The 12,418-nt window shown below is 39.7% G+C and overlaps 1 protein-coding gene across 2 annotated transcripts in view; it reads right to left on the reverse strand.

Moving 5' to 3' along the window:
* The window catches only part of PDE7A (phosphodiesterase 7A), a 109,897-nt gene extending 98,384 nt beyond the window's left edge, over positions 1–11,513 (reverse strand). For both annotated transcript variants that reach the window (XM_035011253.1, XM_035011251.1), the window contains exon 1: positions 11,327–11,513. In XM_035011253.1, the coding sequence (XP_034867144.1) occupies positions 11,327–11,464 (138 nt within the window). In that variant the 5' untranslated portion in view covers positions 11,465–11,513. The remainder of the gene's footprint in view (positions 1–11,326) is intronic.
* Positions 11,514–12,418: the final 905 nt, after the last annotated feature.

The following is a 12,418-nucleotide window of genomic DNA, read 5'->3' on the forward strand; positions in this document are numbered from 1 at the left end:
TTTGTCTACTGGCTATAACTGTATTGCTAACTGAAACCAAAATAAATTTGATACAGCCTTATGAACAAAGAAAATTCAATTTTAAATTTAAAATTTTAAGATTTTATTTATTTGAGAGAGAGAGAGATAGCATGAGCAGGGGGAGGGGCAAAGGGAGAGGAAGCAGAACTCCCTGATGCAGGACTCGATCCCAGGACCCTTATATCATGACCCGAGCCAAAGCCAGATGCTTAACTGACTGAGTCACCCAGGTACCCCAAACATAGGAAATTTTAAATGGTTTTAATTATAATTGTTTTTGCACAGAACTTAGAAGAACTGGGTGACAATTAACACAATGCATTTTTTATTCCCATTCACTAAATTCATGAATTTACTTTCATTGTTGAAAAGTATGATGTGTGATTGGTAAAATGCTTTCAAGTATAAAAGATAATATGTAGTGACAGAAAAAATAGGTGTTCAAGAGAAAAATAAGGAATATAAAAATTCTGACTGTTAAAATTAAGATATTGTTCACATATTTTTTTAAGTAGATGATGGAAAATATCAAGTTGTTAAAAATTCCCTGGATGTATTTTAAATTGTGATTTAAGTAATACACCAAAAATTATATCATTTACAAATACTGAAACTTAGAGGAAAAGTTGTTTTTGTTTTTGTTGTTTTTTTTAAAGTAGGCTCCACACCCAGCATGGAACCCAATGTGGGGCTTGAACCCATGACCCTGAGATCAAGACCTGAGCTGAGATCAAGAGTCAGATGCTCAACTAAGCCACCCAGGGACCCCTAGAGGAAAAATTCTTAATGTGTGAGAAGGTATATAGTTTTTTGTTGTTTTTCCAGTTCTTTGGAGGGGTATATGAGCAAAAAACCCTGATAGTGAAAGTTAGAATGTATCATTTGTCCTAACCTTCCTAAGATATTGCCTACTGGATATCCCCACCTGGATGCTCCCCAGATACTTGAACTCAGCATTCTCAAAGCAAATTTATTATCTCTTCCCCCCGCCCCACATAAACATTCACACACACACACACAGAAAAACAAAACCTGCCTCCTCTTCCTATCTGTATTTTTGTTACTAGCTTCATGATCTACCTGGTCTCCCAGACTAAAAAGGTAGGAATTTTTTTTTTTTTTTAATCTCCCACATCAAATCATAAACTCTCTAGTCCTTGTGCCATGGTCATTGTTTATGGCCTCCTCATGAGCTATCATCAAATAGCTCTTCAAAACATTAACTATACTATTTTTTTTTTTTAGTATAGTTGACACACAATGTTTCAGGTGCACAACATAGTGATTTGACAAGATTATACATTATGCTGGTCTCACCACAAGTGTAGCTACCATCTGCTCCCAAACATCCCTATTACAATATCAGTGACTACATTCCTTATGCTACACCTTTTATTCCTGTCAATTATTCATTCCATAACTGGAGAAGCCTGTATCTCCCACTCCCACTACCCATTTTGCCCAACCCCTCACTCCCCTCCCCACTGGCAACCACCAGTTTGTTCTCTGTGTTTAGAAGTCTGATTCTACTTTTTATTCTTTTTTAAAAAAAGATGCCACTTCTGAGTGAAATCATATGGTATGTATCTTTCTCTGACTTATTTCACTTAGCATTATACCCTCTAGGTCCATCCATGTTGTCTCAAATGGCATGAGCTGATCCTTTTTTATGGCTGAGCAATATTCCATTGTGTGTATATGTGTGTGTATAAACCACATCTTCCTTATCCATTTGTCTATCAATGGACACTTAGGCTGCTTCCATATCTTGGTTATTGTAAATAACGCTGCAAGAAACATATACCTTTTCAAATTAGTGCTTTTGTTTTCTTTGGGTAAATACCAAGTAGTGGAATTACTGGATCGTACAGTATTTCTATTTTTAATTTTTTGAGGAACCTCCATACTGTTTTCCACAGTGGCTGCATAAATTTATATTCCCACCAACAGTGCACAAGAATTACTTTTTTTTTTTTAAAGATTTTATTTATTTATTTGAGAGAGAGAGAATGAGAGACAGAGAGCATGAGAGGGAGGAGGGTCAGAGGGAGAAGCAGACTCCCTGCCGAGCAGGGAGCCCGATGCGGGACTCGATCCCAGGACTCCAGGATCATGACCTGAGCCGAAGGCAGTCGCTTAACCAATTGAGCCACCCAGGCGCCCCAAGAATTACTTTTTCTCCACATCCTCGCCAACCCTTATTTCTTGTCATTTTGATTTTAGCCATTCTGACACGTGTATGGTGATCTCTCATTGGTTCTGATTTGCATTTCCCTGATGATGAGTGACGCTGAGCATCTTTTCATGTGTCTGTCGGCCATCTATAGGTCTTCTTTGGAAAAATGTCTATTTAGGTCCTCTGCCCATTTCTTAATTCATTTAAGAATTGGATTGGTTTTTTTTGGTGTTGAGTTGTATCAGCTCTTTATATATCTTGGATATTAACCCCTTATCAGAAATATCATTTACAAATATCTTCTCCCATTCAGGGGATTGCCTTTTTGTTTTACTGATGGTTTCCTTCACTGTGTAAAAGCTTATTTTGATGTGGTCTGAAGAGTTTATTTTTGCTTTTGTTTCCCTTGCTTAAGGAGACATATCTAGAAAAATGTTGTTACAACTGATGTCGAAGAGATTACTGCCTGTATTCTCTTCTAGGATTTTTATAGTTTCAGGTCTTATATTTAGGACTTTAATCCATTTTGAGTTTATTTTTGTGTATTGTGTTAAAAGGTAGTCCAGTTTTATTCTTTTACATATAATTGTCCAGTGTTCCCAGCACCATTTATTGAAGAGCCTGTCTCTTTCCCATATTCTTGCCTCCTCTGTCATAGATTAGTTGACCATATAATCAAGAGTTTATTTTGGGGTTTCTTTTCTGTTCCATTGATCTACGTCTGTTTTTGTGCTACAGCTTTGTAGTATAACTTGAAATCTGGAATTGCGATACCTCCAGCTTTGTTTTTCTAACAACAATTACACTTAAATTTACTTCTCAACATCTCCCATGGAGATGAAACTACTTTATAATTGTTGGAGGTATACAAAAATACCTGTAATGCATATAATTGAGTTACCCAAAGAAATTACAGAATCATGAAGTTGGAAGGAACCAGAAGAGTCAATCCCCTTGACCATATCCTTACCCAGGTATCTTTCAAGCTGTTGTCTCAATTTAAAATCTCATGAAGTAGCCTGCTCTTTCTCTGGACATCTCTGTCAGAGATCTGGGCCCAAATATAACTTGTTTCACTTTTTCTAGGATTATTGTGATTAAAAAGAAGATTCATGCTAAAAAAAGAACATTGGTAAAATTACACAAAATTCTAAACAAAGAGCTAAAAATTAGTTATAATTTAACATCCAGAGATGTCTTCAGTTAGCATTGGGGGATACCTCTGGCTTTATTTTTCCTTTTTTTGTGAGTATGCATGGTGTATACATATGTATATATTTTGATTTAGTTTTAAACAAAATTGGGACAAACTGTAAATACTCAGTACTAAAATAAAGGAAGGCAATATATTTTTTTATTCAACTGCTAAATTACTTTTCAGCAAATTTACATATATTCTACTAGCATTGGGTAATCTTCACGTTATATACTTATTTTATCATTCTTTTAGTTTACATTTCTTTAATTATTCGTGTGATTAAACACAAGATCTCCCTATTTCCCTATTGTTTCTACCTATTCGTCCTATTCTACTCTCTGCAGTAATATCCTTTTCCCGTGTCGTAAAAGGAAGAAGAGAATGCATAGTCTTTAGGGCCAGGTCAGAATGAACCAGAGTTTAATCCACTTCTACTATCTAGTTGTGTTACCTTGGACAAGTGACATCCTTAAGCTTGTATCTTCTCCTGTATATTAGTGACTGCCCTCACAAAGTAGGAACAGAGTATAGCAATCAAGAACATGCAACCAATCAAAATCTAAATTAATCCTCCCCTCCTTTTTCTCATTCACGTGGTAGTTCTTCACATACTGGAAGACAGCAATGCTCCATCACCTTTCACCAACCACTCCTCTACCTCCATCCCCAGCTTCTTGGCCCAAATCCTGAGGCTTCCCTTCTCCAAGCTAAATGTCTTCCAATTTCTTCACTCACATATCAAACAACGTGCTTTCAAATCATTTCATCATCTTGGTAACTATCTTCAGAGTATGATTTAACTTAGTCATATCCTCCTAGAAAGTGGCATCTGGAACAAACTCCAGATACGATTTGAAAAGACCAGAATAAAGGTTATCGTTTCAAATAATTACCTGAAATCATCAAATGTGTTTTCCTTATCCACATCTATGAGCCAACAAAAATCTATAATCCATAAACCTGAAAGACTAACTATATTCTACTCACCTTCACCGAGGCAGGCTAGGTTAAAAGTAAGGGTGTGGAACATGACAGGTGCTTCTCAAAGTTCTTGTGATGCCTTGGGCAAATAATGTATTGTCTCTAAGGTCAGTTTACTCCTTGTAAAAAAAAAAAAAAGGTAAAAATGGGAGTAATAGCACTTACATAGAGTTTTTGTAAAGATTAAAAACATCAGTGACAGTATCTGGCATGTGAGGTACTCAAATGAAAACAATTATCACTGAAACTTTAAGCACCATTTATCGAGTACTTTACATGGTCTTGAGCTCGAGTTTGGTCTATCCGAAACATGAATGACAGAGTAGGCTTTGCTGAAACTTAGTTAACCAATTAACAACTCACCTTCTTCCCCCAATTCTCCCTGCCCTGCTTTCAGCCTCTCCTCTCTCTCGCCATCATCTTCAGAAAACGAAGAGCCCTCCCTACCAGCAGGTGGAGGCATGGAGCAGTAATCCAAAATTCCTACTCAAAATTACAAGCAGGAGAAACTTCTGATTTCAACCACAAGATCACTGGCACAGGTCCATTAGGAAGGGAACCTGCCAGCAGTCAAAATGAAGCTCTGCAAGCTTCAAAGGCTCATCTACAAATGTAGTTTTTGTTCCTTTCCTCATATACTACTACCTCATATAGTAAAACTGAATGCAAAAACGTGAGTATCATTTATCTGTGAGTAACCTTTGAAAGACATATTTAACAACAATATAAAAATCAACAAAGTCTATGTTGTGTTTAGGCAAGAACAGGCTATTTAAATGTGGGAGAGAATAAACACTCACTTTTCTCTCAATTCAAATTAATCATAAGATCTGAGCAATCTGTAGAATAAAAAAGTTTTAAGTTGCTGCTAAATTAGAAGATTAAAAAGTAATTGTTGAAGTTTTCTGGAATGGCCAAAGGGAATGTAAGAATGCCCAGATCTTAAAGATCTTTAATCAAGGTACTTCTAACAAAATTAGATTTTATATAAACACAAACACAGTCTTTGGTACAGAAAATTAAATTCCTTAAGATCTGCATGCAATGAGGGTTCTTTATCACCTGAATTTCCTAAGTGTCTTTACTCCAACTAAATGGATATTAATAGTCCTAGGCAAAAATCTGAATTAAGCTAAGCTTTATCAACTTTCTCTTTCTTTAGCTCTTCTCTTCCCAAACTTGTCACTATACCCATCACTAGAAAGACGTTAATTCTCTAAAATTACCTCTGGTTCTTCATGAAAAGAAAAGGAAAAAAAAAAAAAAGGGGAAGGAAGGAAGGAATGGTTGAAGCTTACACTAAAGTAGTAGCAGAAATCTTATCAAATTGCCTCAAAGAGAATGGATGGTGCCTCTCTTTTCCACCCAAAGTTGAGTTCCCTACTCTTCGTAACTCCCTGAAAAGGCTTAATATTTTACCTCTTGCAGGACATTTGTGTTTAAAAAAGAATTCTCGAATAGGTAGTATGTACAGCTGATGGAACTCTAAGCATAGCAACAAAGCAACAAAATCTGGGCATAGGTCTAAAACCTCTTCCAATCACGTCCCATAGACTAAATGTGTTCCTGATGAAAACTTATAAACTAGCAATTTGAACACCCTACTCCTCAATCAGAACAACACTCCAAATACACTATAAATTTACATTAATATTGTTTGAACATATATTTGAATTATAGCATAAATATATATTACTTCAGAAGTAAAAGCCAAAACATGATGTTATTAAATTAAATCAAAGTATGAAACATTTCTGAAAACAGAATAACGAAACCAAGATCCCAACAAAACAAGTGTTTTGGGAGTAGACAAGGAGGAAGGTCTCAGCAACTGAGCCACTCCCAGGACATCCCACCGACTATTCACATTATTCCTTGTACTGGCTTCTGAATGTAGATTTGTGAAGAGGCAACTATTATGCTAACAGTAATTTGGAATAATGCACAATTACAAACTGACATTAGATATACAACAGTCCTTACAAATGAGCACAATATATGCAAATGAAATTTGACAAAAGAGGAAATGCAAATGCACAGGAACACTTCAGAAAGTGTATATTTTTGCTTAGTCTAAGTTGAAACAAACTCAGCGTACCACAGTGCATCTACTAACATAAAACATTTCTATAAATGTTTGTAAAACATTTATAAAATAGCTTATTATTTATATATTATAGTAACATATGATTGGAGATGATTGATAATCATTTATCTTAGTACTGTAAAAGGACAGAGCACTCTAGAAAGCCAAAAAATGTTACCTCTTGACCCGACCTAGTGATACCATTCTAAAGACTTTATCAAACATGCAAGAAGGTGTTAAAGTTTTGTGCACAACATCAAGACCTGAAATAGCTCTCACATTCAACATTCAGATAATGTGGTACTCATAGATCAACATGACATCACTACTAATGATCATTAAGTATACATAAGACTATACTGTTCTCTGAGAGTATAGTGGCCACTAGCCATATGCAGCTATTTAAATAAAACTGAATTTACAATTCAGTTCCTCAGTCAGACTAGCCACATTTCAAGTGCTTACCTAGGTATATATGGACAGTGACTATTACACTGGATACTGCAGAGAAGATTTCCATTATCACAAAAAGTTCTATTGGATAGTGCTGACCTACATAATTTCCCAGACCATCCTCTGTCCTCCTCCCCCTACATGCACCCATTTATCTAGAAACATCTACATCATCTTCAGGCTTTGGCTAAGCCTCAACTACTATGTGAGGATTCCCCTGATCTACCCAGGAAATTTGGGTATACCTTCCTGTAGTCTCATTATGCCTTGATAACTCCAATACAAAAATTATGTGACATATAATCATACCATTTTCCCCAACATAATGCTGTAAGCTTCTTTAAGAATCAACTTTTATCCAAGGGATTTTGAACTGTTCTGGCACATATAGGACCTTGATAATTTGTCATATACTAAGAACATTGCTAAAGACAACAGAGACGTACACTATGACTACAAGTAAAAAATGTTTATGTATAAGGAACGTAATGCATCAAAGAAAAACTTGGTTAGGTTGGCAGGCTCCCAAGTGATTTTTTTTTTCAATTACTAATTCTTTACATTTTCTTAGTACTCATCACAAGGAGTCTCATTCTCGGAAGGTATTCAGTAAATATTTGTGGAATAGTTTCTGTATTAAAAAAAAGAAAAAGACACCAAGAATGAACCCTAATATAAACTATGGACTCAGGGTGGTAATGATGCAGCAATGTAGGTTCAGCAATTGCAACAAATGTACTACTCGGAGGGGCGGGGGGGGGGGGGATGCCGATAATGGGGGAGGTTATGCATGTACCAGGCCAGAAAGCATATGGGAAATCTCTTTACCTTGCACTCAATTATGCTGTGAACTTGAAACTACTCTAAAAAGATGATGTCTTCAAGAAAGAGACCCCAATATTTTGTTCAATAATAATATATACCATCGATTTATGATAAATTTAAAAAATCAGATCACAAATTTCTAACCCAAATATTTCTCTCCAGTGCACAGAAAATCTGACTAAAATAATCACAGGTGCAGTGCTTTGGCATGTCATCAATACACAAACTCAACTTCCACATTACCAAACACCGGACCTATATAAAGCACTATGGACACAGTAGTGAACAAGAAATTTCTTTTTTTAAAGATTTTTATTTATTTATTGGGGTGGGGGGGGAGAGTGAGAGAGAGGAAGAAGCAGACACCCTGCTGAGCAGAGAGCCCAATTCAGGACTTGATCCCAGGATCCTGAGATCATGACCTGAGTCAAAGGCAGATGCTTAAACAACTGAGCCACCCAGGCACCCCAAACAAGACAATTTCTGCCCTCACAATATTTTATCTAAATAAGAACTTTATTCTGCAAGATAAATCTTTAATCTCAGCTATCAACAACAGATATCCTAAAATGGCAAAAACAAGCTTCTCTTATTATTCTGATTTTTCAAATAATTCAAAGAACTCATATTAATCATTTGAGAAAGTAGTACATGACCTGGTTTAAAACAAAAGCTAATGCCTCATTTACTTGGCATTCTTGGGACAGTTGGTATTCCACAGAAATGAATTTTTCAGACAACTCACCCTTATCCATGTAAGCACCAACACTTAAATTGTTTGGCATGGAGATTTTTTTAAGTGGGATCTTTCAATTTTTAAAAACAGATTCAATTAAGTACTATTTTGACTAATAATCATTGTGTTGTACAACACTCAAGCTCCTAAACTGTATGTCCCCAGGGTTCCCTTTTAAAAGTTGCTGGCTTTGAACAGTTTTTCTTCTGATCTCCTGCTTTGGTGTGTCCGCTGTCAACTTTTGCAAGTATCAGTGAGAACCTAATTGTAGCAGCCTCCAACCCCTTCAAATTTGATGTTGCTTGCAACACAAATTTGTCAGAATTTTGCCTAAAACACACAGGCTTTGAGAGGATCATCAAATCTATATTTTGGTTGCTCAGTCTTCTGCTTATTTCCTGAACCTCTTTAAACCAAGTTCCGGATAAATGAGTTACTGCTATACCCTGATAAAAGTCCTTACATTATTTTCATATTTAAAACTGATGCCCAGTCAGATATAACTTCATTACTTATTCACTCATCCAACAAGTATTAAGTACCTACTATGAGATAGTCTCTAATATTACGGTGAAACTGAAGAACTGAAAAGATTGCTAGTTTTGAACAAACTCTAAAATGGAAAGATTCAGAATAATAATTTAATAGCATCTAAAAAAAAAAAGAAAACCAGGTTTGGGATTTTTTTAGGTAGTAAATGAAACTATAAAATCACCTCAGTTTTTTTAAATTTCTGTAGCTTTAGACTTAGGAACTGAAAATTCAAGGGATTTAACCAAACATTTATTGTATAAAGCTCTGAATAAGATTCCCAAATTTTCTTTTCTCTTTTTTTTCTATTACACATTCCCTTCTAGCCCTAGAGAAATCACTAGCAACATGTTTTAGTATTAAATGATAGTCCAAGTCTTGGTAATGATAAATACACCCATTTCAGCCCATGGTTAGTTTATAATCATTTTAATGTTGCGCAACAATGATTAGAAAAAATGTTATAATTCAAGAAACTTTCTGTCCAAATTTCCATAAGTTTCTATATACTTCACTTTGGGGTATAGATTTTTTTTTTTTTTTTTTAAGTTTTAGGAGTTAGCAAAATTTGGTGTGACTCTACAATATTTGCTTTATCTGCCACAATCATATTTTTAAAATTCCATTACCCATTTAAACCTAAGGCTAGGAAATGAGTCAAGAAGGAGTAGGGCTTAAAATTGGTCTCTGAGGATTAATTAAGACAACAGGTAAAACCCTGGTATCAGCCTTGTTTTAATGCTCTTGGAATCTCCTTTCTCATTCATTTTCTCAGGGAGCACAAGTAACTTTATTTGTATTTTATAATTTTATAAAAGACTACTGATCATCCTTATTATTTATACTGAACTGGAAATGGGTATTAGTTATGTGCCTGTGATCTGAGAAAGTAAAATAATATTGTGAAGTGAAAAAAGTTACTACAGTTAAAAACCTTTAATTACTACCATTAAAAACCTTTTCCAGCAATGCATTAACATTTCTTCAACATTAATTCTGGAACCTGAAAATGCTTTAAGCTTAAGTACTATAAAGCTAGAGCATGGACCTAACTTTCAAAATAACAACGTAGTATTATTTAAGCTATTATAGTAAACCATAAAAGTTGGCTCTGACCTCACTAGCACACCATCTTGTCCTGTGAAATAAGCCTGATTTTAAATAAAAACAATTCACAGAGAAATCCAGATGGTCTCTTGTTATCTCTACCATTTAGGCAAAGAAGCAAATGACAAATATTTACTGGACACACCTATCATAAGCAAAATCTCTACCAGGTGCTATCCACACTACCAATTTAAAAATATATATGCACACAGACCCGGCTCAAGATATTTACAATATAATTGGACAGAGAAAATATGCTTCATAAAAGATACTAATACTAACCAATAGGAAAAAGAAATATATTTGAATTAAAAATTGATCATGAACATGTAACACTCTGGCAGCAGAAATGGAGGGCGCTTGGTTCAGATATAAACAAAATTGTTTTTGCCTGTTTTAAACCTGGCAATCAAAATCACCCAGAACTAAGGAATTGGGCCAACAGCATCACCATAGAAAAAAACCGAAATTCTCAGGAGCAACTGGTATTGGACCATTCAAAACAAAGTCTTCCTGTGAGTGCGCATTAGTAGTTTCTCTCCTAAAATCTCCTCATCAAATTAAAAACAAAACTGATTCCTGGTTATCAACTTTGCAAAAACCGAAGCTCTTCGGGGAAGCACTCCCGATTCTTGTTTCTTTTATAGCACTTAAGGTCCATCCACAGAACTAAAAGGGGCTGGGGAACAGCGACGAGGAACTGGCCTATTGTTCGAAGAACCGCAGGACCATCCGAACACCACGGGGCGCGCGGGAGCAGGGGGGAGGCGAGGCGCAAACGCGGCACAGGTGTGTGCACGGGAGAAGGGGGACAGGTGTGCCCGAGGCCACAACTAAGGTTAGAGAGCCTGACTTCAAGATCCAGACTTCGAGAAAGGGAGGCAGTCCTTCTCGAAGCTTAAACCGCTGAGCACGGAGGGGGGCGGGCCTGGAGAAGGTCTGAAGGGCTCCCAAAGCCCACCCGGGTTGAGCGGCGGGGGGAGGGGGGAATCAGAGAAGGCCGGGGGTCTGGGTGTGCAAAGCTCGAGGATAAAAGAAAAGGCTCTCGAGTCGAGGGGCCAGCCTAGAAATCCCCGAACAATGGACAATGCTGGGTCTGAGGTAAACGGCTAGGAGACTGGGGGTGTCGCGAAGGTGAACCCGGGTGGCAAGAGGGAAACAAAAGAGAGAAGCCCCCAAGTGTGGGTCCCCGGCGGCGGCGGCGGCAATTACCTGTGAGAGTTGCCGGGGATTGGGGCAGCCGAAGAGCGCGGAGCTGGAGCTGAAGCTGATGGCTCCTCGGCGGCTGAGGACGTGCTGGGGGACCGGCCTGTCCAGGGGCAGCACCGGCAGCTGGTAACATACTTCCATTGAATACGCCCGCCCTGCCCCCGCCCGGCGCCCGCCCAGCCGCGGCTGCCGGCCGCTGCGCTGGGAAGGGGCCGCGGCTCGGGGGCGCCGGGCCGAAGCGGGGGCAGGGCGGGCGGGCGCCGACCCCGGGCCGGGAAGCCGCGCTCACGCCTTCCCCACCCCAACACTCCGCCCGGGCCGCCGGCGGGAAGACGCTTCGGCGGCCGCGGCGACAGTTACGAGGACCGGCGCGCGCCCGGCTCCGGGGTGCAAGCGGGGGCAGCACAGGCAAAGTCGGAGGGGGAACCCTGCCGCCCCGGGGCTCCTCGGCCGGGAGGAGCGGGTCCGGGGAGGGCAGAGCAGAAGCGGAGCAAGGACAGAAGAAAGCGGTGCAAGAAAAGACTGCCGGACCCAGAGGCGAGACCCAGAGCGCGCGGCGCTTGGGACCAGCCACCAGCTCGGGCCGCCGCCACCGTCCTGCCCCTCCCCTCCCCCGGAGCCTGACTTCACTCCGCCGCCGGCGCGAGCCCGGCGTAATTCACACTTTGCAGCCGCGGACCGTGCGCCAACCACGGCCGCCGCCACCGTGACGTCACGACGCCGCGCCGCAGGCCCCGCGCCTCCGCAGCGCCTAGGGAGACGGACTAGCGGCGGGGGGCCAGGGGGGTGGCGGCAACCGCCTTCCTCCACTTCTGCACAGTAAGCTCGGTCTCTGTCCTCTCCAGCCACACGCCGCCCTCCCTCCGCCCCCTCCAAAATCAACTCGCAGCTCCCCCTAGCTCTCCCCTATCTGCCCTCCACCCAAGGCGCGTGCGCACGAGGCCCCACCGTTTGGGGACATTCCCCTTATCGCTAAACTCTTGCTTTCGAGCGCGCTGAGGCTGTGAAGTGGGCTCAGCCTGCGCTACAAGCGATATTTGGCCCTTCTGACCCCAGAAACCCAGAGCACGCGGCGCACTCGCAGCGTTCAGCCTT

The sequence above is a fragment of the Mirounga leonina genome, unplaced genomic scaffold (assembly GCF_011800145.1).
Source record: "Mirounga leonina isolate KUSES-001 unplaced genomic scaffold, KU_Mleo_1.0 Mir_165, whole genome shotgun sequence".
Taxonomy (NCBI): Eukaryota; Metazoa; Chordata; class Mammalia; order Carnivora; family Phocidae; genus Mirounga; species Mirounga leonina.